The following is a 27,000-nucleotide window of genomic DNA, read 5'->3' as shown; positions in this document are numbered from 1 at the left end:
AGCTCCCTGGGGTTGCCCCTCCTCTTGCAACCTGCTTGTTCACCTGCCTCTTGTTCTAGCCCAGGCAACGGTGGAGGTGGTGAGAAGGCTTGGTGGAGACTAGGCAGACTTAGTGCAGGAGGGGGCCCATTGAGGTGTCTTGGTCAAGGACTCTCAAAAACCAGGAGCCGGCAGTGCATATACTTTAGGGACTGCCTCCTCTCCTAAAAGCCTCCCCACTCCCTAAAATCTGTTGAGGAGACGCTTCTCTGTGTCCTGTCTATAGTGTCCTGGTGGGGGCAAAAGAAAGGGCCTATGCAGTGGATGCACCAGACTACGGGATACCTTATCCCATGGGGTGCAGCTTGTTCCCTCTCTGGCTGTTTCCCTCTGATTGGTGAAGGTCTGACTTTTTTTTTTTCTGGTTGGCATTTGCATTGCTAGAAAATTGTTGTTTGTTTTTTATCTGCTGAGCCTGTCCCTATTTTATACTGCTTTTTTAAGTTGTTTGAAATGTGGTGTTTAAGAATTGTGATGTTTGAATTGTCAAAAGCTGCTCCACCTAATGCATTGCATTAGAAGGGTGGCATATAAATTTCCAAATAAACCGAGATTCAGAAATGAATGATAGAAAGTGGCTAAGGAATGTTAAACAGAACAAAACTTGTATAAACCAACTGGCCAATGCCACAATGACAATTTCCTAGAATTCCAACAGTCACTATTTTTCTAGACTTTTAAAAGGCATGCAGCTCTCTGAGTGGTTTTGCTGACAAGCTTGGTCTTTGCTGAACATATATAGGAAGGTCAGGGGTTGGGATGACGAATCTCTTATTTGCCTGGACTGATTTAAATCCGGATGACTCAGAATAACTAATCGTTTGACTCCATGTCACAAAATCTATAACCAGAACTGGTATCCTTTGTGACAGGGGAGGCAGAATGGGGGCTGAATGATTTATCCTCTCATCCAGAAAGAGAGAACCACTGTATCAGAGCACGAGAAAATGTGTACAAATGTGTGGGGCTTCTACTTTCACACACTAATCTGTCGTTTCACTCATCTATAGTTTAGATTTTGTACTTATGGCAAAACTCTAGTTTGCAAAACTTCTAAGCTTATTGCATTAGTGCTACATTAACTTGCCAAAAAATAGTAATTCCCCATTGTTGATGTTGTTGTTGTTTAGGTGTATAGATGCATCAAACAAAAGGAAGATCAGTGCAAGGATGACTGTTAAACTAGCAGAGGAAGAAGATTATTAAACACATTGCTTTTGGAATGAAGTTAACCCCTTGCTGGAAGAAAATATGGCAAAGAGGAAAAGAGAAAGAGAGAAAGTCCAGTAGTTTTTTAGGGTGCAATCAGGATTTTTCATTTCCTGGGAACCAAGCTCAGAGCCAGCGCTCCGAGGCTGGCTCCCAGAAAACTGCCTCCCCCCTCATAGGTGGCGTGGTTTGTCCCTGGCTCCACGCTCGTAAGAGCAGCGTGGAGCAGGGGGAAAGGGGGTATTCCTGGGGGCGGGAGCCATCTGTCCCCTCTCCACTCTGAGGCGCCCCAGCTAGACAGCTGAAATCGGCCGTCTAGCTGCAAATATAGGGCAGCCAGAGTGTGGAGGAGATCCCCTCTGTGCTCCGCCCGCCCTGCATTGGACAGTCAGTTGCCTCTGAATTCGGAGGCAGCCAACTGTCCCCACAGGACTGCGCACTAAATGTATCAAATGCATACAAGAACACTACAGACAAGCAAGCCAAATGACACTAAAATAGGACTACTTGCTTCAGGCAGCACCATGGGGGTGGAAATAGATGAAGGCAGGAGATGTCTTAACATTGCAGCAAGACGTTTTGAAACATCTTGCAGGGGTGAGGTTATGCCATTTGGGCTCTGCTTCGGGCAGGCGGCAAAATATTTTGGGCCGGCACTACGATGAGCTTTACAGGAACAGGTAGAAGCCTATTGGCTCTTTGGGCCACCTGACCCTTGCTGAACTGATACATGCAATACCACCCTATGTCCTTGTATCCTTTCCCCAACAGGGAAAAAAGCAGCTACAGAGAGCAATTTTGAGTAGGAAACAGCCTGAGGATAAAGTGTTAAATCTCCAGTCAAGATTTCAGCCTTCCCTAGCTGTTTTTTGTTTTAAAATGAAATGAAATAAAATAAATAGACACTGGGCAAAAGTTACATACAACTGTATGTAACATACCATTTGGTCTCTGGGGTTGTCAGACTAATTACTTTGGTGCTGTAGTGGTATACTTTGGTGTAAATGTGTAGCCAATTATATATTCTGTTGATCGTTTTTATATAAAGGCATAGCTCAAAACGCCTTTCTATTCGTTCCATTTCTTCTCATCTCAACAGTCAAAAAATAAGCCAACCGTCCTATGATTTATCTACCTAATTACTGTCAAATAACTGCTACATGAAAGCAAACACATTTGTTGAAAAATGTGTTTAAGATATTTAACGTCTAAAGGATTTCTTTTGAAATTAGTCTAGTCAATGTTTTCCAGAACTGGCTGTCACAGCGATTTATGTAATTGCTGAATTCAAGTATTCAGTTCAAAAGAATGTTTTATAGCCATTACATATGGCATGTAAAAATGATGTCTTCACTTAATATCATTACATGTTAACATTGCCAGTAGGCATTCCTTTGAAATTTATAGATATTCTTTGGTGACATGACTCAAACATTCAAGATTATAGCTGTAAATCCATGGAATATTATAGAGACATCACAGATGTTAACTCTAATTATAGACCCAAAACACCTTATCCTAAGCACCAGAACTGAACTAGGAAGTGTAATGTTTGCTGTATTTCAGAACTGTGACATTTTGTTACTCAAGTGGGAGATAACCCATGTGAACTCAATGCTACCAATATACTTTTGTGAACTGTTTTTGGAAGAATTATTTCAGGAACCTGTTGTTATCCATGGTGAGTAGCCATTCTTTCTGGCAACCAGCTTGTTCCTACATCATTGAAACAGCCATTTGCCACATAGGTACATGTGGGTAATTGGGCACATAGGATGTGTGGACAGAGGGGAGCACCTCCCCCTAATAATTTGTGTATGTGTGGAATGGGACATTTTCTGTAATGGAATGGTACAGCTTTCTGTACATCTGTACTGAAGGTCATGCTTGGACATGGAATGAGTCAAAAGAACAGGGAGAAGGATACAAAGTACGTATGAATAAGTGCAACTCTCAACCCTCTCCATTAGGTAGGTAAATTACAGAGCTTTTTCATTTTTCAAACATCTTGTAGAAGATTAAAACTATCCCTGCCAGACACATCAAATGGAGGGAAATATAAAGCATATAAAGAATTGAGTAGTTTAGGATATAAAAGTTTAATCAGTATACAAAAGGTTCTCATGTGACAGGTTTCAAGGGCCTGTTCCATCTCCACAGCCCATTAGTGGCACCACATCACTTTCTCCCTAGCCAGGTTTACTCCTGGCCAGACTGGTTTTGCTGTAGAGCCACTGGAGAACCATTAGTGATCTGGCCTTCAACTGCTCAGTATAGATGGCCTGTTAAACAACGCTTTATTGAATGCAATGAAACTATACATACACACACACACTCACGCATATACACTGTGGGGGAACTGTTTTTGTAGCGATATTGATGAAGTGACGAAGGGAATTGGGAAATCTTATCCTACGACTGAGCTATAATTTAAAATCACATATAACCAATGCCAGTTTTTGTTCACCCCTGTGGCAACTATATGTAATTATATCTTGCAGATGGAAATCAGAAGATGCTAGTAAAAAGGAAAGTGGGAGGAAATTTATCATAGTATTTGACAAGTATGCTGTCCTTTTGGTAATCATTCTTGTTAGAAAGTTCTGCCTAGGAGTGAATACTGAGGCCTACTAGAGGGAGATAGTGCCTCCACTGAGTACCAGACTCTGGTCCGATTTGCATGATCACAGGGTGGTTAATAAGCCATGGTGGCTTGTTTACCACCTGCATGTAGGAGTCATTTGCTGGGGGGATTAGCATAATTACTCTCGGCAGCATGGCTTGGTGTGTTGTGAAAACCCAGCCAAGGTGGCTTATTGCCATGGGTAACAAGCCACCCAGAACCCTCCAACAGCCCGCGGCTTGTAATTATGCAATCTCCCCAGCACGTGACCATGGCTTATTTCCCCTGCTGTGATCGTGCAAACCATCCCTCTGTGTGCACGGAGCATGGGCCTTGCTTAGCCATCTCTTTGTTAACCATGTCTACCACGGAGCAACTGCAGAATTTGCCTGGGCTGTTTGAGGAGATACTTCAGTATTCAGGTTACAAGATTTGTCAGTTCAAATTTTTAGTGTGGTCTTTAATTGGAGCTGCGAAAGGACCCTCCGTATTTCACAAACTATCTAGGCTTTAAAATGTACTGTATATGGGCCTATAGTTCAAATACTGGATAGCTTAAAAACTATGGGCCTGTTCAGTCATTTCTTGGCTTCTGAGATCCTATCTAGGGTAAGACTGGGAGTGGATCTTAAAGGTGCACCCGCAGCTGCAGCCAAGTACTACATTCTTCTCCACCTCACTGGCCACTGCTGGGGCAGAACATGGAACATGGCTGCTACTGAGCAGGAGCCAAAGACGGGTCATCACCAGTGGAAGCAGAGGAAAACTGAGTCACATTACACATGTGAAAGCAAGAGAAAGCTGAGTCAACGCCGTGCACACCCAATGCAGGCATAGCTTCATGATGTCATGAAGGCAGGTTAATGAAAGTAAAAAGGAAAGTGGGAGGAAATTTATCATTGCATTTGACAAGTATGCTGTCCTTTTGGTAATCATTCTTGCTGGAATGTTCTGCCTAGGAGTGAATACTGAGGCCTACTAGAGGGAGATAGTGCCTCCACTGACCAGGCTCTGGTCCGATTTGCACGATCACAGAGTGGTTAATAAGCCATGGTGGCTTGTTAACCACCCTGCACGTAGGAGTCATTTGCTGGGGGGATTAGCATAATTACCCTCAGCAGCGTGGATTGGTGTGTTGTGCGAACCCGGCCATGCTGGGAACTGCTTGTTAATCACAGAAGTCGTCCATCTGCATAGTTGTGACTGAATCACCTTGGCCTCCATCAATGCCATGCAACTCCCAATGGGGGCTCTCTCACCACTTGGTAGCCACCCAGCAGCTGAGTTTCACATGGCACTCCACATCACCAGCCTCCACTGGCTTGCACGCTTCCTCCTCAACTCCTCTTACTAGGAAGAAGTCAATGACTGAACCAGGAAATGCTGCGTTTATTGGAACATGGGATTTTCCTCACCCTGTGAGATGAATCTTGCTGGTGAGAAGGAAACTGCAGTGAAGAGAGGATCAGGGGTCAAAAGATGTTCAAGGCCTGCTTCTGGTCTCAGCCTGAATAGAATTTGGGGGGCCAAGTAACAATGGAAACAGGCTATCTGTGTCTTATGCTGTCTGACCTGTCACCAACGATACTCTGAGGCAGGAGAAGGCTGAGAACACAGTAGTAAGCAGGAACACAGAAAAGGCTCCACTAATTCATCTTAGCGGTGGAAATCAGGAGACTCTAGTGGCAGATGAGCTTTGGAAAATGAAGGAGGAGGATAATGGCCCTGCCAGAATAATATTTCATTGTATTGCTCAGTTTTAAAGCTTTGACATATGGAGGACTCTAAATTAAGCAAATATTTAGGAATATAGTAATCTATCATTTCAAATTTCATTTGCCTTTACTACAGTTGTAGATGAAATAATAGGAACTGGAACTTCAGATTGGAAGAGGAGCCTCACAGTGCAATCCTATGCATGTCTACTTGGAAGTAAGTTTCACAGAGCTCAATGGGGCTTACTCCCAGGTAAGTGTGCTTACGCTTGCAGCCTCAGGGCTTCCCTACATGAAGCTAAAATCCCACAACTTTACCGGGGCTTCTGCTTCCGGATTCCTTGTGGGATTACAATTGGCTCCTTTGCATGTGGTTTTTTTGAGGGGGTGTCTTTCTGGGCAAGTTCTATATGTTTCATTATAAAGCTACTAGATGGCGCTGTGCTACTGCTGCGATAAAGGCAGGTTGCTTGCCTGTAACTGTAGTTCTTCAAGTGGTCATCTGTGCATTAACACATACGGACTCTGCACCTGCGTGGAGCCTCTATTCGGGAGGCTTCTATGGCTGAGGAACGTTTTTGGAGGGAACCCTCCCCCACCATCCCACTGTGCATGTCTGAGTGGGTTCCCACCTATTTCCTCAGTTCCTTGGGACTGCAATCTATAGTCTCGGATCCAAGGATTCCTCAGTATCAATATCATGCATATAACGACAGTGAAGAGGGGACGGTGAGCAGGTTGTGTGAATGCACAGATGACCACTTGAAGAACTACAGTTATAGGTACGCAACCTGCCTTTCTTCTTCGTGGTCTCTGTGCATCACGCACATGGGCGATTAACAAGCCAACTTACCAGAGGTGGGTAGATGTCCTATTGCAATACGGATGACTACCACTCTTCCAAAAGTGCAGTCCGATCATGCTTGCACATCCAGTTTATAATGTTTCACAAAGCTCAATGAAGTAGACCACATAGCAGCCTTATACAGGTCTCTTAATGGTATTCCTTTCCCCAAAGCCGTAGACATCACTATTCCTCTCATCAAATGTGCTTGGATTCGAGGCAAGGGCTCTAGACCAACAATCTGGTATGCCAATGTTATGGTTTGGACTATCCAAGAAGCCAATCTTTGGGATGACACATGTAATCCCCTGGTAGGTCCCCCATAGCAGACAAACAACTTTTGTGATTCACAAAATGATTCAGTCCATGCCTTGTAAAAGGCTGAAGCTCTACGCACATCCAGGTAGTGTAGTCTTCTCTCCAGATCTGAAGAATGTGACAGGAAGAATGCTGGAAGCCAACAGATTGATATGAAAATCCAAAACTACTTTTGGAAGAAAAATGACGTCCGGTCTAAGACCAACCTTTTCCTTATGAAAGACAGCAAATGGGGCATCAATGAACAGAGCACAGAGTGCACTCGCTCTCCTGGATGACGTTATAGCTACTAAAAAAGCTACTTTGGACAGCTCAATGAAGATGTCAACCCAGTGTGCGGCCGCTATTAAAAAAGAAAAAGGCAAATTCCGTGTTAGGCATAATTAGAAAAGGAATTGAAAATAAAATTGCCAATATCATACTACCCTTTACAAATCTATGGTGTGACCATACTTGGAATACTGTGTACAGTTCTGGTCACTACACCTAAAAAAAGATATTGTAGAGCTGAAGAATCTGTATAATGACCAAGTAGCAACGGTAAGAACAGACCATGGAACAACGGACTGGTTTAAGATTGGGAAAGGAGTACGGCAGGGTTGTATACTCTCACCCTACCTATTCAACCTGTACGCAGAATACATCATGCGACGTGCTGGGCTTGATGAAGCCAAGGCTGGACTTAAAATCGCTGGAAGAAACATTAACAATCTCAGATATGCAGATGATACCACTTTGATGGCTGAAAGCGAGGAGGAGCTGAGGAACCTCATGATGAAGGTGAAAGAAGAAAGTGCAAGAGCTGGGTTGCAGTTCAACTGCAAAAAACCCCCAAGATTATGGCAACCAGCTTGATTGATAACTGGCAAATAGAGGGAGAAAACGTGGAGGCAGTGACAGACTTTGATTTCTAGGCGCAAAGATTACTGCAAATGCTGACTGCAGCCAGGAAATCAGAAGACATTTACTTCTTGGGAGGAGAGCAATGACAAATCTTGATAAATTAGTTAAAAGCAGAGACATCATGCTGACAACAAAGGTCCGCATAGTGAAAGCAATGGTATTCCCCGTAGTAACCTATGGCTGTGAGAACTGGACCATAAGGAAGGCTGAGCGAAGGAAGATAGATGCTTTTGAACTGTGGTGCTGGAGGAAAATGCTGAGAGTGCCTTGGACTGCAAGAAGATCAAACCAGTCCATAGTCCAGGAAATAAAGCGAGACTGTTCACTTGAGGGAATGATATTAAAGACAAAACTGAAGTACTTTGGCCACATAATGAGAAGACAGGATACCCTGGAGCAGATGCTGATGCTAGGGAAAGTGGAAGGCAAAAGGAAGAGGGGCCGACCAAGGGCAAAGTGGATGGATGATATTCTGGAGGTGACGGGCTCGACCTTGGGGGAGCTGGGGGTGGCGACAGCCGACAGGAAGCTCTGGCGTGGGCTGGTCCATGAAGTCACGAAGAGTCGGAAGCAACTGACTGAATAAACAACAAAGAGCTGGAAAAAGTGCAGAAAGGGGCAACTAAAATGATCAGGGTTCTGGAGCATCTCCCCTATGAAAGAAGGTTACAACAGCTGGGATTGTTTAGCTTGGAAAAAGGAGGGTAAGGGGAGACATAATAGAGGTCTACAAAATTATGCATGGTTTGGAGAATGTGGATAGGGAGACATTTTTCTCCCTCTCTCAGAATACTAGAACCTGGGGTCATCCCATGAAGCTGATTGGTGGGAGACTCAGGACAGATAAAAGGAAGTACTTCTTCACACAGTGCATAGTTAAACTATGGAATTCACTACCACAGGATGTAGTGATGGCCACCAATTTGGATGGCTTTAAAAGGGAGTTGGACAAATTCCTGAAGGAAAAGGCCATCAATGGCTACTAGTCTTGATGGCTATGTGCTACCTCCAGTACCAGAGGCAGTATGCCTATGTACACCAGTTGCTGGGGAACATGGATGGGAGGCTGCTGTTGCACTCATGTCCTGCCTGTAGGTTTCGTGTCGACAGCTGGTTGGCCATTGTGTGAACAGAATGCTGGACTAGATACACCAGTCTGATCCAGCATGGCTTTTCTTATGTTCTTCTCCATCAAAGGGTAAGTCTTCTATTTTAGAACATGCCTCTGGTGTTAGTCCAGCCGAACGAAGCCATACATGACGTCTTAACACAATAGATGCTACCATCAACTTTGCATTGCAATACGCCTGACGACGGGCAGTACTGATTTGCGGGCAAGAAAGTTTAACTGTTTCTTCCTGAAACATCCTGGCCAGTTCCCTCTGGTCCTCTGAAAGGCAAGTACATAAAGACTCCACCTTTTCTCACAAAAATAACTGATAATGGGACATCATGGCTTGGTAATTTTCTACGTGGAGTTCCAAAGCCACAGAAGAATAAAGCCTATGTCCCATAAGGTCAAGCCTGCATCCTTCCTTATCAACAGGAGATGCAGGAGATTTCTGGGACCGACCTTGAGCTGACTTGACTATTATCAAATTTGGACAAGGGTGAGAAAAAATGAAGGTTGCATCCTTTTCCCGGACCTTATACATCAATACCAGCTGTTTTGAGGTAGGGGCCATCGATGAGGGAGCATTCCACGTCTGCTTCACCATTTGAAGAAGAGTGGAAATGAAAGAAATTGCCACTGGTACCAATGTCTCCATATACACAGCATCAAATACTGGATCCTGTATGTGTTCTGTGGGCTGCTGCACATCTATTCCTAGAGACTGAGCCATCCAGTGCACCTGGTCTGAGAAATGTCCCATATCCTCGGAAGGAGAGGTTCTGTCTCAAGTACCCACAACTTCATCTGGAGATGAAATTGAAGGAGGCACTGAAGAGTAAGAGTAAGAGTAAGAGTCAGACTGGTAATCTTCCACAGAATCTTGGGACAGCTCCGTCGGAGGAAATGTCTTTACTTGCTCTCCTTGTTCTTGCACAGGAGGAGGTGGTAAGGGATGATCAGATAGAGCTTGTTCCATATTACGTTGAGTTCTTCCTAGAGAAGTTGAACGTGGAGGCACCGCAGGTGGCAACAGAAAAATATCATGCATGAGAGGATGCGACATCGATGCCGAAGGGCAAGGCTGTACCAAGGAGAAGTTGCCCCTAAGTATCTGGCTCGATTGTAGTACAGATCATGATCTCTACACAGCTGGCAGTCATCACATTGGTAAGATCTTGGAGGCGGCATGGACCAGTCCAAATAGCGATCCCAATGCCACTAGGGACAGCAAGGATTGCTCTCCCCATCAGAGAGCAACAGCTGGCAGTCATCACATTGGTAAGATCTTGGAGGCGGCATGGACCAGTCCAAATAGCGATCCCAATGCCACTAGGGACAGCAAGGATTGCTCTCCCCATCAGAGAGCAATCTGTTGTTCTCTGGGTCTTATTGCCTTTGTGGTGAATGGTACCGAGAGGCAGGATCCCTCAAGATGGCAGATGAATGTGGCCACCTGTACCAAGGTGACTGTGATCTTCGATCCCGAAAGCTTTCAGATGGGGATTGAGACCGTTGGACCCAAGAGCTGGAGTTGGGCTGATGTCGAACAGGAGAAGAATCCCTGATCTCCCCCTCAGAGGCTGTAGACAGTGGATCCAATGGTATAGTAGATGACGGTGCTGAAGACGCCCTTGGAATTGGCAAATTTAGAGGAGGGGGACGGGAAGGAATCTCTGGCTCTGAAGCCCTCAGTGGAGTCTTTTTAACCCCCTTTTTCTTTGGGACAGTCTCCAGCATAGGCATGGAGTACTTTGCCTTCTTGGAGATCTTTTTAGTCACAGACAAGGTCAGAGAATGACCCGGAGTGGGTCTGTTTGCCCCACCTCTGATTTTGAAGGAGGGGTGGCAGCTAACGCAGGTAGTGGCATCCCTTTATGTCCTGAAGCCCCTGTTTGGAGTTGAAGAGATTTTTGGGTGTCCACAGCCTCCAATGCCTTTTCCCACAAGATTGCTTTCAACCTGTCCAACCGATTTCTATGGGCTTGTTTAGAGAAAGATTGGCAATGATGGCAGGTCTCCACAACGTGAGACTCCCCCAGGCAAAGAAGGCATAAAGAATGGCTGTTGGAAGGCAGCAACTTACTGCCACAGCAGACGCACTTTCTGAAGGGGGCCTTTAGTGCCATACGCAGATAATGATTGTCTATCAGCAAAAAATGATGAAAAAACACAACTAACTATTCTAACTACATTTTTTTTAAGATAACAAGAACAGTAACAGGGGAAAAACCTCAGCACTAACTCGCACAAAAAATGCAGATGAAGTTCCCAAAGAGGCAGCCGTTACAGCGGTCAAAAAGGAACTGAGGAGATAGGTGGGAACCCACTCAGACATGCGCAGTGGGATGGTTGGGGAGGGTTCCCGGCAAAAACATTCCTCAGCTATAGAAGTCTCCTGAATTGAGGCTCTGCACAGGCACAGAGCCCATATGCGTGATGCACAGAGACCATGAAGAAGAAAGTGCCATTTCATCAGTACACTATAGATTTACCGCAGTTCATAGTGGGAGGAGGAAAAATGCCAGACTTCCATCGTTATGAAAAAATCGCACTAAAGGTTGCAAAGAGCAGGAGAGTCCCTGGAGGATGACACCATGTATAGGACCTGCAAACTTCTGTGAGTGACCAATCACGACTGCATTGTAACTGCCTCATGTAAAAACGGCCTCAATCTCCTTTAGGATTTCCAGAAGTTGGCAAATATATGTTACAAGTGAGTGATGTGCAGTGTGATATTTTATGCTTAGGCAATGTATGTTCTTAGTGTAATTTAAACCTAGTATGCGATCATTTACTGTAGCAACCACAAAATATTGAATTTGTAGTGCTGTTTTTTTTTTCAGTGAGGCAGGAACAAAAACAGGCAAGCAGTGTAACAATTCAAATGACGCTAGAGCTGGAAACTCAGAGACATTTCTCATCATTATAACATTACTTCACCTATTAATAACTCTACTTTATATTTACATTTGAACTGAAACAGGATACATTATTTTGCTAAATGAGAGCCAGTATATCAACATGTAAAAATTGCATTTGGAAACTCATTACTGTATATTTATGTACAAGTATTCACTGTGTTTTTCATTTACAGTGCCATTAAAATATTTAGAATGCTTAGCAACAGAGTATTTTGTAGTTCTGATATAAAAATGTGACAGCGGGAATTGCAATTGCAAATGGGAATTGCAATTGCAAATGGGAATTGCAGCGGGAATTTTCTGTCATAAAGAAAACTCTGTGTGTGTGTGTGTATGTGTGTGTGTGTTTGTATATATAGTACATGAACGTTGACACATACACACACATGCACACATAGAAGACATTCCGTGTCAAGAATGAGTGCTGTCCTTTGAGACGACAATTAAGTACATTACTTCTGAATGTAATTTTTTTAAAAACCTTTAAAAACCCCTAATCACATAAATACAAAAGGAACCTCACTCCTGCATTTGTTATAGTTAAAGGTTCACCTCTTATAATTCAGGCAGAAAAAATAAATATTATTAAGAATAAAAGTTGCAAATCCCAGCTGGGACCTAATGAATGCCAGAACTGTACTTCAGTGGTAAAGCACATGCTTTGCGTGCAAAAGCTCCCAGGTACAATTTCTGACATCTCCAGATAGGGCTGGGAAAATCCCTTGTCTGAAACCTTTGAGAAGTGCTGCCAGTAAGCATAGACAGTGCTGATCTAGTCACATTCCAGTGGTCACATTCAGTAAGGCAGCTTCCTATGTTCCTTTGAGGCATGTGCTCATGCACAAAGCCTGTCCATGTGATAAGGGGGAAGTGGCTTGCCAATTTCTCCCTCTGGTACTAGTCCCTTGTGCCTCATGGAATGCTACTCCAGAGAGCTCCCTGATCTTTGCAAATACGTGTTGCAGGGTGCTGAAAAGCCCCACAGCAGCACGCTATACTCTAAACAACCTGTACCTGGACTAAAGTCAACAACCACTGACTTTAGGAAGTTTAATGGTAGTTGCAGACAGGATACTAGACCAGATGGACCATGTGATCTGACCCCATGGGATTATTTTATGATGGCTCTAATGGATTTTCTACTTTAACCCATTTCGACAATAATGAGCACTGGACTTTTCACCATCCTCCCCCATAACACCTCCTCCCACAAATATCTATTTGATACCAACTAGATCCTTTTGCTGTGCTTGGTAGCAAGCCTTCTTCATGCAGGGTAAAGACTAGGCGTCTTCCACACCGGCAGTGTGTATGCATCCTGAATCAGCCAAGCATTCGTGTTGTCTCCACCCATGCTTTGTGGCAGCCTTTTCTGTGTCTCTTATTCAACTTTTATGGGCTCTGTCTTTCCTTTGGGTATGCGCAGGTGTTTTCCACTTGGCTTCCAAGCCTCTCTGGCCCCTCTGCCAGCCCTACTCAGTCTCTAACTGCAGGATTTCCTGTTTTCTTTGTGGCTCTTGTGTTCACCCACACCCCACCCCATTGCTGGATATTACACTCTGGAGGAGGGGAGGGCTCTGTGCAGCTGTTCTTTATCACTCCAGCACCAGAAGCTCTGTACTCAAAAGCTGGAACACAATAGGGCTTTTGTCCTGGACCTTGCCATGCCATTATATATCTATTAGGCTTCAGCTGTCATCTTTACTTTTTTTTTTTTTCCTTTTGTGTAGAGAGTTGTGAGTGTTCTCTCCAAGGCCAGAGTGTTAGACTGTGTTTTGCAGGATACTGACAAGCAGTGTGGTGCAGCGGCTAGAATGCTGGACTCGGAGATCCAGCTTCACATTACCATTTGGCCGTGAAGCTTGCTGGATGATTTTGGGCCGGCCACTATTTCTCAGCCTAACCAATATCACAGAGTTGTTATAAGAAAAAATGGGGGTGTGGAAGTGGTCCATCTACATTACCTTGGGGGATGGCAAGGGGAGATTAATGAATACGTTTTATTTTTTAAAAACAATACCTGTGTGATGTACTGCTGTAGGGCATGTCCTGTGTCCAAACTCTTTGTGGGCCATTGTCTTGTGTTTGGGGTGGGTTAGGGTAATTTTAGAAATATGATGTTTTAATGTGTAATTTTATTGTTTTAAACTGTTTATATTGTTGTACATTGCTGAGAGTGGCCGGGTGACCAGCAAGATGGGCGATTAAGAAATTTAATTAATGAATAAAAATACATAAATATATAAATGCACATAATCTTCCCCCCAACACCCCCATCGTCTACCTCCCTGCAGCCCCATCTCTCCAGGCAATTTTCTTCCACTGGGGCTAGGATACCAGAACTGACCCTGGCTGACGAAAAAAACCCATTGAGATGGAGCTGCATAAGTACATAAGAACATAAGATGAGCCCTGCTGGATCAGTCCAAGGGTCCGTCTAGTCCAGCATTCTGTTCACATAACGGCCAACCAGCTGCTCATGGGAAACCCACAAGCAGCACATGAGTGCAACAGCACCCTCCCACCCATGTTCCCCAGCAACTGGTGTACATAGGCATACTGTCTCTGATACTGGAGATAGCATATAGCCATCAGGACTAGTAGGAATGGATGCAGAGAAATATATCACAGTGGAGAAGAATTCAGATCTTGTCATCTGCATGCACCTTTGCTTTTAAAATTAGCTTTTCACCCACAACTTTCTTGATGTTTCAGGCAGTTATGTGTTTAATCAGAAAGGACTGCTACTGTCACATCTATTTTGGAACTCAGCTACACCTCACCAAGGGAACAGAAAGATTTTGTGTTTCTAGTCTTTCACAGTAGATGTAAAGTTGCCAGCACCTCTGTATCTTCCCCATTTCCTCAACTATTCTTTCTTAATTACCACTTTTTTGTTAGTTCATTGTTGCCACAGAAAACACAACTGCATGCAGCCACACCATAATTGGTATTCTTGATTTTAAAAAAAGAAAAGAGAAATGTGGCCTTTGTCCTATGGGTGGTGTTTAATCTGAGGCCAGTCCAACTCAAGAGTCACATAATACTTAGCCCAAAGAGATTCGCAGAGAGATTATTGTTCACAAATCCATTTCCTGCCCAAGTCAGCATTGTAATTTCTAATTACAATTCCTAATTAGAGGAATTTGTGAGGTCAAATCTCTGGCTTCAGACTGGAGACTTGGCCACACACTGGGGGACTCATCACCCAACATTGCATTATGGCAACTATAAAGATAGATTTGCAGGCAGCCTCTCTCTCTGATATGACCTGGCCATTTGAACAAGTAGGGCTGCTGTCCATTAAGCAGGGAAAACCCTGAGTTACTTGCTTTGAGTTTCCGTTCCATCTGCCCTCATACAGCTGTACTCTAGGCCTTGTGACATCAGAAGACCTGCATACTCAGAGTACAAAGAACGCCAAATATTTTTTAAAAACTTTCCATTCTTTAAAAATCCTAAAATAAAAATCTATACTACTTTCTCAATCCTCAATGTAGACTTAATAATGTTATTAAAGTATTGTATCCTACATTTTAGCACATAATTACAGGGGAATCAGGCAGAAAGAACTATACTTGATGTGAATAAAACTAAGTGTCTTACATGAATAGTTCTTTATAGTGGCTCATTTCAGCAGCTGATTCCTGGAACTTGAGTTCAATTGCTTCTACTTGAATTGTTAAATCTGAAACAAGATATTATTATTATTATTATTATTATTATTATTTATTTATCTATCTATCGATTCTATCGTTCGTTGCCCACAAAGGCCCAAGATTATGCACATTTCAGCAGTCTTTTACAAGGAGATTTATATATTTAACAATTGGATTTTATAATTGCCTCTCTTGGCAGTTTTAGTAAACACTGAAGCTTGTTATACATAAATCTGTTGTGACTTTCCAATATAACATGGCATATTTGCCTTTCTATAAGAAAACGTAAGTATGTAATACATGTAAAGTACATGTATGGTTACTTTTTGTAAAAATAACCAAGAAACAGAATTAACTCCTATACATTATGGACAGTAATGGGAATTGGTCTTCCAATAATATTTACATTACCACTAACAAGTAATAAATACCTTTCAGGGAGAGCAATCCTATGGCCCCTAGACAGTGTGTGGGGGCCATAGGATAGATTGGATTCCTGAATCTGAGGTTGGAGACAACACTCTGACCTTGGACCTCGGAGTACGAGCTCCCCACCCCCTCCCCCTCTCCGCCAGCAACCTAGGAGAGGATGGAAGGGGGTGGTTCTGTGAGCAGGGAGGGGAGGGGACGGGACTGGGGAGGCCGGCTCTACCCCCCTCAGCCTCCTTCCCTCCCACTCAACAGAGCCCCAGCCAGACAGGCAAAAAAGTCCATCTATCAAAAAAGCAGAGAGGAGGGGAAAATCACCTCAGCACACCTCCTGCTCTGCACAGGATGCCCATCAACCTCCAAGTTCGAGGGCTGATGGGTGTCCCAACAGGATTGCGCCCTTAATGTATTTTCTTACTGTTTCTTTTGAACTGATTTTAAATGTTCACATAATATTATAAAATGGATTTTAAAAATCCCTTTGGACATAAAAGCTACAGATTTACATTCCATTCCATTTAATCCAAATCAGAAACTGATTGTTAAAGTTCTTCCTTAATGAAAAGCCACCCCACCCCCCTCCATCACCTGTCACCTTGGCAGCAACCATTCCATCAGGCTGCAGTGAGGGAAGAAGAGAAGAATGAGGAGCCACCATCAGGTCTATTGAAAGACCAGCAATTTTGGCTTCTCTCCTTGAACTGTTTTCCATTCCAGCTCGTATTCTCAAGAACTTTCTAACATTAAGAACTGATGTCTGGGTTTCCTTTCCCCCCTCTTCCTTCCCAACCCCTTTTCCTTTTGTGCTATGTCTTTCAGACTGTAGGCCTGAGGGCAGGGACTGTTTGGTTTTTAATGATATGTAAGCCCCTCTGGGAGCCTTTATTGATTTAAGAGCAGGGTAAAAATGTTTTAAATAAATTGTTGTAGTTGTTGTTCAGTCATTAAGTTGTGTCCGACTCTTCGTGACCCCATGGACCAGAGCACGCCAGGCCTTCCTGTCCTCTGCTCTCTCCCGGAGTGTGCTCAAGTTCATATTCATTGCATCGGTGATGCTATCTAGCCTTCTCATCCTCTGCCGTCCCCTTCTCCTTTTGCCTTCAATCTTTCCCAGCATCAGGGTCTTTTCCAGGGAATTTTCTCTTCGCATTAGGTGGCCAAAATATTTGAGCTTCAGCTTCAGTATCTGTCCTTCCAATGAGCAGTCAGGGTTGATTTCCTTTAGGACTGACTGATTTGACCTCCTTGCAGTCCAGGGGACTCGTAAGAGTCTTCTCCAGCACCACTCCAGTTCGAAAGCATTCATTCTTCAGCCCTCAGCCTTCCTTATAGTCCAGCTCTCACAGCCATACATTACTACCGGGAAAACCATAGCTTTGATTAGACGGACCTTTGTCGGCAAGGTGATGTCTCTGCTTCTTACTATGCTGTCTAGGTTTGCCATAGCTTTCCTCCCAAGGAGCAAGCGTCTTTTAATTTCATGGCTACAGTCACCGTCTGCGGTGATCTTGGAGCCCAAGAAAATAAACGAAGTAGTACAAATTTAAATAAATAAAGTACTACAAATTACAATACACCTTACTGGTCTCAGGAAAACTTCTAAATATTTCAACAACTGAATATAAAAATATTCAGATAATTAAATAAATGAAAATATTATTAATGTACTGAGGGCCAATATACAATTTACTTTCGGACAGTTTTTGCAGATGTGGGAGTGTATTGGCCCCAGGAGTGTAGCCAAGTCATTTGTAGTGTTAGACGGGCCTAGAGTTCCATAATGCTTGCTTAAGTTCATTATTGTTGCAATTTCCTTGCTAGTAAGCCTCTGAGCATGTGAAGATGATTCAAAGGGCCGATAGCGCGGCCTAGCACATTCCATTAGTAATGAGTGAGAGTTACTCACTCTGTTACATCAAGTAACATCAAGTTACATCAAGTGTTACATCAAGCACTCTGCCTGGGAAGCCAAGTTTGTTTACAGGTATCTGTGCTTGAGAACCAAACTCTTCTAGCCTATGCTGGGAATGAACGCTAGGGGTGCTTGCTAGTGTTGTGCTGTCTTATTGCTGACATGTATGGTATAAAACCCATTTGACCCAACAGCTCGTGGTTCAGAGAAGCTGTCTGATCCAACCATTGGGTATGCCTGTGTGCTGTAAGTTACAAGGAGTACTTTATTGGGAAAGTAAACCTTTGAGTCTGATTTATCACTATCTTGGCACCTCTAAATTAAGAGTTCGAAGCCTACAGCCAGGACAACAGAGGGAGTCACATAAAGCTTTACAATGCCTGTGCAGAACTCCTTAACAAACACAATTTGATCATAATTTACTACATTTATTTTGGCAGGGCTTTCCCCACTTTAATCTGAAACTATTCCTACCCTGATGTGCATCACAGATCAAAATTTAACTTCATTGTCATCATAGTCTAACATTTCTAGAGTATCAGAACATGTACTAAGTGCTGTACATAACTGAAGTACGAATCTAAATTTAGACATGAAACAAAAAGGGAAGTGATAAACGGTAAACTTTGCAATCTGATGATCAATAGACGAGAACAAGTGACTTACTGGAAACTTTAATTTGCTCTTAAGAAGTACAATGGGCCCATACAGACAAATGATCACTGCAAGTGATGAAGAAATGAAACAAGTTTTGCAGACCCACCCTTGAGGAATTAATTTGTCAACTTTTGTTAGGACATAGTGGCTGCAGAAAGGCCTTGCTTCCTACTCCCTGCTGTGGCTATACTGAAGCACCTCAGACTGCACATCTCCAAAGCCTGCTGTTTCCCCCTCAGTGAAATCATTTAAACTAACTGATTGACTTTTGCAGGGCTGAACGACAACCACAAAAAGCTCCAAAATGCCTAAACATAACACTTGGGAAAGCCACAAAACATAGCCACAAACATGGGGAAATACCTGAGAGTTTAATGTTCCAGAAAAGTGGCCATGACTGCCTGCAAAACCCTGTTGTGCATATCCTGGAGTGCTAAGTTTCTTGATGGAAAGTTGACTCATAAATATTTTAATTAAAGTGCTGCTGCTGCTGCTACTACTACTACTAAACAGCAGGAAGACAACAAGCAGGTTATAGTTTGGCTGGTTTATAGTGCCATGAGATTTTGTAGGCAGCTGCCTGCTTCTAAGTCAATTATTCTCTAAGGTGCCACTGCATTCTTGTGTCTACCTAAAGGCCGTAATAAACTGATAGAGCTTCCTGACTAACAAAAGAATACTGTCTTCAAGTTATTACGGCCACTGGGCATGTTTAAAATCCCTTGCACTTGTGGAGCACAACAGTACCCAGGGAGAAAATAATTACACCAGTGTGGCGATATCTCGTGTCAGAGAGGAGTTACCACTGGTGTAGCCTTTAAGGCAGCAGGACTCTGTCTCCAACAGTGGAGGCTGGTGGCTCCGATGTCAGTAGGGTGGTGAATCCGCTCCAGGTTTCAGTCAGAACCAGTTAGAACTCTAAAGGAACCACCTTGGATAGCTCCTTTAGAGTTCTGACTGGATCTGACTGAAACCTGGAGCAGCATCACTGCCCCACTGACATTGGAGGCACCAGCCTCCACTGGTCTCCAAATCTCCCACCCCAGCTGTTTTCCTCCCTCATTCTGATGTAGGCTGGGGTGGACAACTTGTGGCTGCAACTCCCAACAGCCCTAGCCAGCATAGCTAATTGTGAGGGTTAATGAGAGCTGCAGTCCAACAACATTTGGAGGACGACCACAAGTTGCCCACCCCTGAGTAGGCCAACACATGAGTTTGAACTGCATGGGGGGAAATCAGCTTTCAGATGGGGGAACTTGAAACAGAATCACAGGGAAAGGGTTCAGCGCCGCCCACCCACCCCTCTCGCTCCAAATCCTTCTCTCCTAGAGCGGCTTCTCTTTTTTGGGGAAAAAAACCTGCCGGGTGTTTAATATGAGCATTTGCATAGCCTGATAATTTTTATTTGAAAAAACCTGCATTCACCATAGTGAAATTTTACATCCTCGGTTACCTGTTTCAGAATTTTAATGTTACGTTTTATTTATATTCAGAATATTTAATTTAGTTTATGTTTTTCTACCCAGAACGTTTCTTATGTAGCTGTTCAGTTATACGCATCTGAAAAATCTGACAAGGACAACCCCCCCCTAACTTTAAATTACTGTCAATAGCTGCAACCGAACTGGTCACGGTGACCTCCTGTTACAGCCCAAGCACTGCAGAGATATTAAAGATTCCGCACAATCGTGCTGAATGTTGAGATAACTTTTAAGTGAACATTTTACATTTTTTTTAAAGGCCCATCTTCTCAGTAAACCAAATTTACCGAGAGAACAAACTTACATGTAACAAGTAGAAGGGTGGTTAGATGTACAAAACGCTACCATGACAATTTCAACAATTGTTTCAGTGTGGTGTAACAGAGAACAGAGTTGGAGGGATCAGTGTGCCAACAGGGGTTTGTCAAACATGAGAGAAATGAAACCTTTAAAAAAGTGTATATAAATTTGTCAGACCTCATTAAAAGACATGAATAAAAATAGTTCCTAATAACATAAAATCTAAGGGCCAGTTATTACAGACCCTTACACAATTTCCACTGGAAACACTTACATAAGCTGACAGTTTTCCCATGGAAGGCAGTAATGTGTGAGGGCCATTACCATCATGTATCAGTCTCCTCATGAAGGTCAGCCGTTACCCAGAACATACGCTCTGGCATGGAAACTCTCCATGCGATAAGTTCAATCCATGCAGTAGCTCTTGCACATTACAGTGGGGCCACCAAAACCATATGGAACATTTCAAGCAACTTCCAGTATGGGGGACATATGAGGAGAGACTGAAAGAACTGGGCATGTTTAGCCTTGAGAAGAGAAGACTGAGGGGAGATATAACAATGCTCTTCAAGTACTTGAAAGGTTGTCACAGAGAGGAAGGCCAGGATCTTTTCTTGATCATCCCAGAATGCAGGACACGGAATAATGTGCTCAAGTTCCAGGAAGCCAGATTCTGGCCGAACATCAGGAAAAAATTCCTGACTGTTAGAGCAATATGACAATGGGACCAATTACCTAGGGAGGTGGTGGGCTCTCCCACACTGGAGGCATTCAAGATGAAACTGGACAGCCACTTGTCAGGGATGCTTTGACTTAGATTCCTACATTAAGCAGGGGGCTGCACTCGATGGTCTTATAGGCCCCTTCCAACCCTACTATACTATGATTCTGATTCTACGATTATTGCTGCCTTGAGCTCCTTGGAGGAAGAATGGGATAGAAACACAATAAATAAATTTGTGACAGATAATAATAAATTAGATCAGCCGTTTGTTTAAAATTGTCAACCATCCTTCATCCACAAGGCACAGCACAGTGTACATAACATTATAGAAAAGCAAATACAATACAGTAAGTTATGAGAAAATTACAAGATAAGAGGCAAACAAACTATTCAACCTGCAAACAAACAGATAAAAAAAACCTTTAAATTTAAAATTGCAGGGCAAGCAGGAACATTTTGATTTGGTGCCAAAAAAAGCAAGGTTAATCTTGTTTCCCTCAAGAGGCCGTTTCAAAAACCAAAGGATTGGTTTACTTGTTGAAGTCATGTTGTACAAGATCTTCTGCCGAAATGAAGCAAATGTACAACTACTGGTGTATGTGTGTGGGTTTTATTCTCTGCAAATATTTTTACTTCAGTTAGCATACTGAAACAATATATATATAATTAGGTTTTGTTTGTTTTTTTACAAGTTTTGTTTTGTCAGGATAAGCTACAACAGCACTATACACTCTTTAAAAGACAACATCTTTGGGGAGCAGGATTAGGACACAATCCTATATACACTTGTTGTTGTTGTTTATTAGGTCAGTCGCTTCCGACGCTTTGTGACTTCATGGACCAGCCCACGCCAGAGCTTCCTGTCGGCTGTCGCCACCCCCAGCTCCCCCCAGGTCGAGCCCGTCACCTCCAGAATATCATCCATCCATCTTGCCCTTGGTTGGCTCCTCTTCCTTTTGCCTTCCACTTTCCCTAGCATCAGCATCTGCTCCAGGGTATCCTGTCTTCTCATTATGTGGCCAAAGTACTTCAGTTTTGCCTTTAATATCATTCCCTCAAGTGAGCAGTCTGGCTTTATTTCCTGGAGTATGGGCTGGTCTGATCTTCTTGCAGTCCAAGGCACTCTCAGCATTTTCCTCCAGCACCACAGTTCAAAAGTATCGATCTTCCTTCGCTCAGCCTTCCTTATGGTCCAGCTCTCGCAGCCATAGGTTACTACGGGGAATACCATTGCTTTCACTATGTGGACCTTTGTTGTCAGTGTGATGTCTCTGCTCTTCACTATTTTATCAAGATTTGTCATTGCTGTCCTCCCAAGAAGTAAATGTCTTCTGATTTCCTGGCTGCAGTCAGCATCTGCAGTAATCTTTGCACCTAGAAATCAAAGTCTGTCATTGCCTCCATGTTTTCTCCTTCTATTTGCCAGTTATCAATCAAGCTGGTTATCATAATCTTGGTTTTTTTGAGGTTGAATTGCAACCCAGCTTTTGCATTTTCTTCTTTCACCTTCGTCATAATTTTAACTCCAGCCTTGGCTGCATCAAGCCCAGCACATCACATGATGTGTTCTGTGTACAGGTTGAATAGGTAGGGTGAGAGTATATAACCCTGCCGTACTCCTTTCCCAAACTTAAACCAGTCCGTTGTTCCGTGGTCTGTTCTTACCGTTGCTACTTGGTCGTTATACAGATTCCTCAGGAGGCAGACAAGATGACTTGGTATCCCCAGCCCACCAAGAACTTGCCACAATTTGTTATGATCCACACAGTCAAAGGCTTTAGAATAGTCAATAAAACAGAAATAGATGTTTTTCTGAAATTCCCTGTCTTTCTCCATTATCCAGCAGATATTGGCAATTTGGTCTCAAGTTCCTCTGCCTTTTCTAAACGCAGCTTGTACATCTGGCAATTCTCGTTCCATGAATTGCTGGAGTCTACCTTGCAAGATCTTGAGCATTACCTTACTGGCATGTGAAAAAAGTGCCACTGTTCGATAGTTTGAACATTCTTTGGTGCTTCCCTTTTTTGGTATGGGGATATAAGTTGATTTTTTCCAATCTGTTGGCCATTCTTGTGTTTTCCAAATTTGCTGGCATATGGCATGCATCACCTTGACAGCATAATCTTGCAAGATTTTAAACAGTTCAGCTGGGATACCGTCATCTCCTGCTGCCTTGTTATTAGCAATGCTTCTTAAGGCCCATTCAACCTCATTCTTCAGGATGTCTGGCTCTAGCTCACTGACCACACCATCAAATCTATCCTTGATATTATTATCCTTCCTATACAGATCTTCCGTATATTCTTGCCACCTTTTATTGATCTCTTCTGCTTCTGTTAGGTCCTTGCCATCTTTGTTTTTGATCATACCCATATACCCATATACACTTACCCAAGAGTAAATCCACAACGCACCATAGGAACCTGGAATGTAAGTTCTATGAGCCAGGGCAAATTGGATGTGGTTATTGGGGGGATGTCAAGATTAAATATAGACATTTTGGGTGTCAGTGAACTGAAATGGACTGGAATGGGCCATTTCACATCAGATGACCACCAGATCTACTACTGTGGACAAGAGGACCACAGAAGAAATGGAGTAGCCTTCATAATTAATAATAAAGTGGCTAAAGCAGTGCTTGGATACAATCCAAAAAACGATAGAATGATCTCAATTCGAATTCAGGGTAAGCCATTTAACATCACAGCGATCCAAATATACGCCCCAACCACAGATGCTGAAGAAGAAGTAGATCAGTTCTATAAGGATCTGCAGCATCTACTGGATAATAAGCCAAAAAGAGATGTTATTTTCATTACAGGCGACTGGAATGCTAAGGTGGGTAGTCAAACGACACCTGGAATTACAGGCAAGCATGGTCTGGGAGAACAAAATGAAGCGGGACATAGGCTGATAGAATTTTGCCAAGACAACTCACTGTGCATAACAAACACTCCCTTCCAACAACCTAAAAGATGACATTATACATGGATTTCACCAGATGGTCGACACCGAAATCAGATTGACTACATCCTTTGTTTTTACAGTCGGTAAAAACAAGACCTGGAGCTGACTGTAGTTCAGATCACAAACTTATTGCACAATTTAGAATCAGACTAAAGAGAATAGGGAAGACCCACAGATCAGTTAGATATGAGCTCACTAATATTCCTCACGAATATGCAGTAGAGGTGAAGAATAGATTTAAGGGACTAGATTTAGTAGACAGGGTCCCGGAAGAACTATGGACAGAAGTTCACAACATTGTTCAGGAGGCGGCAACAAAAAAAGTCCCGAAGAAAAAGAAAACCAAGAAGGCAAGATGGCTGTCTGCTGAGACACTGGAAGTAGCCCAAGAAAGAAGGAAAGCAAAAGGCAGCAGTAATGGGGGAGATATGCCCAATTAAATGCGAAATTCCAGAGGTTAGCCAGAAGAGATAAGGAATTATTTTTAAACAAGCAATGCGCAGAAGTGGAAAAAGATAATAGAATAGGAAGGACAAGAGACCTCTTCCAGAAAATTAGAAACATCAGAAGTAAATTCCAGGCAAAAATGGGTATGATCAAAAACAAAGATGGCAAGGACCTAACAGAAGCAGAAGAGATCAATAAAAGGTGGCAAGAATATACGGAAGATCTGTATAGGAAGGATAATAATATCGAGGATAGATTTGACGGTGTGGTCAGTGAGTCAGAGCCAGACATCCTGAAGAGTGAGGTTGAATGGGCCTTAAGCAGCATTGCTAATAACAAGGCAGCAGGAGATGACGGTATCCCAGCTGAACTGTTTAAACTCTTGCAAGATGATGCTGTCAAGGTGATGCATGCCATATGCCAGCAAATTTGGAAAACTCAGGAATGGCCAGCAGATTGGAAAAAATCAACTTATATCCCCAAACCAAAAAAAGGAAACACTAAAGAATGTTCAAACTATCGAACAGTGGCACTTTTTTCACATGCCAGTAAGGTAATGCTCAAGATCTTGCAAGGTAGACTCCAGCAATTCATGGAACGAGAATTGCCAGATGTACAAGCTGCACTTAGAAAAGGCAGAGGAACTAGAGACCAAATTGCCAATATCTGCTGGATAATGGAGAAAGCCAGGGAGTTTCAGAAAAACATCTATTTCTGTTTGATTGACTATTCTAAAGCCTTTGACTGTGTGGATCATAACAAATTGTGGCAAGTTCTTGGTGGTATTGGGATACCAAGTCATCCTGTCTGCCTCCTGAGGAATCTGTATAACAACCAAGTAGCAACGGTAAGAACAGACCACGGAACAACGGACTGTTTTAAGACTGGGAAAGGAGTACAGCAAGGATGTACACTCTCACCCTACCTATTCAACCTGTACACAGAACACATCATGCGATGTGCTGGGCTTGATGAAGCCAAGGCTGGACTTAAAATCGCTGGAAGAAACATTAACAATCTCAGATATACAGATGATACCACTTTGATGGCTGAAAGTGAGGAGGAGCTGAGGAACCTTCTGATGAAGGTGAAAGAAGAAAGTGCAAGAGCTGGTTTGCAGTTAAACCTAAAAACCCCCCAAGATTATGGCAACCAGCTTGATTGATAACTGGCAAATAGAGGGAGAAAACGTGGAGGCAGTGACAGACTTTGATTTCTAGGCACAAAGATTACTGCAGACGCTGACTGCAGCCAGGAAATCAGAAGACATTTACTTCTTGGGAGGAGAGCAATGACAAATCTTGATAAATTAGTTAAGAGCAGAGACATCACGCTGACAACAAAGGTCCACATAGTTAAAGCAATGGTATTCCCCGTAGTAACCTATGGCTGCGACAGCTAGACCATAAGGAAGGCTAAGCGAAGGAAGATAGATGCTTTTGAACTGTGGTGCTGGAGGAAAATGCTGAGAGTGCCTTGGACTGCAAGAAGATCAAACCAGTCCATAGTCCAGGAAATAAAACCAAACTGCTCACTTGAGGGAATGATATTAAAGGCAAAACTGAAGTACTTTGGCCACATAATGAGAAGACAGGATACCCTGGAGAAGATGCTGATGCTAGGGAAAGTGGAAGGCAAAAGGAAGAGGGGCCGACCAAGGGCAAGATGGATGAATGATATTCTGGAGGTGACGGGCTCAACCTGGGGGGAGCTGGGGGTGGCGACAGCCAACAGGGAGCTCTGGCATGGGCTGGTCCATGAAGTCATGAAGAGTTGGAAGCAACTGAACGAATAAACAACAAAAGTAAATCCAGTTGAATTCAATTGGACTTACTTCTGAGTAGAGATGCCTAGGATTGCACTGTTAAAATTATTTTCCCTGAAAGCATTGTTTTAGGTGGAAAGCAATCTCACACAGTAATAATCTTACACACTCATAACCTCCCAAATACATTTTCACAACATATTTTTTCAGTGTTTTTTTTAACCTATTGTATTTTCAGACCCACTGTTTACACTGAAGTAACCTGAATAATGCAATAAAGCAGAAGCCAAATTATTTCTTTATTTTTGACATTTCTGTCATGCCTTTCAAAAATAATTCTTTAACGGAAATTAACAAGAAAAGTACACATTTTAAACAAAAGCTAAAGTACTATCAAAAACAACAATTCAATGAAATTACAATGAAAATGGCAAAATCGGTGCTGAGGATAGCAACGGAGATTAAATTCAAAATGCAAAAGCCTGCTGAAAAAAAGAAAGGTCTTATCCGTTCGCCAAAAGGGGAGCAGTGATGGGGCCAGACAAATGTCTTTCAGCAGGGTGTTCCACTGTCTTGGCGACAGTACAGAAAAGCCCTTTTCTGTGTGCCCACTCACTGTACTTTATGTATTATTTATTTCTTTTTAAAGAGTGGTATATAGATGTAACTTGCAAATGGACTTATATTTGGATATCTGGTCTGCTTTTACTGAAGTTTATGTGTAATCTATTCTTTTTCTCTTTTTTTCTCCCTAGAATATTGTAATATTTGAAACTGAGGATTTTAGAATGGGTTGTTATATTTTTAGTCTTTTGGTTTTGTTGTATGTTTTGTTTGTTTTGTTTTGTTAAAATTCCTGAGGATCAGGCAGATTCAAAGAGGGAAAGCAATTCTTGTTACTCTAAGCAACGTATCAAAACGGGTGCAGAACCTCTTTTAGCCCGATGGTCGAATTCCATTTCGGAAAAGCTTT

General features: G+C 42.9%; 1 protein-coding gene across 1 annotated transcript in view; it reads right to left on the bottom strand.

The window, feature by feature from the left end:
* The window catches only part of LEKR1 (leucine, glutamate and lysine rich 1), a 125,459-nt gene that overhangs the window by 42,954 nt on the left and 55,505 nt on the right, over positions 1–27,000 (bottom strand). Inside the window, exon 7 of the mRNA XM_084847339.1 lies at positions 15,293–15,374. Coding sequence (XP_084703465.1) covers positions 15,293–15,374 — 82 coding nt within the window. The remainder of the gene's footprint in view (positions 1–15,292; positions 15,375–27,000) is intronic.

This window comes from Heloderma suspectum, chromosome 3 (assembly GCF_057233095.1).
Source record: "Heloderma suspectum isolate Gila_16-S chromosome 3, 16-S_ref, whole genome shotgun sequence".
Lineage (NCBI taxonomy): Eukaryota > Metazoa > Chordata > Lepidosauria > Squamata > Helodermatidae > Heloderma > Heloderma suspectum.
Note: the sequence above shows the minus strand (reverse complement) of the source record. Positions and strands in the feature narration are given on the sequence as shown.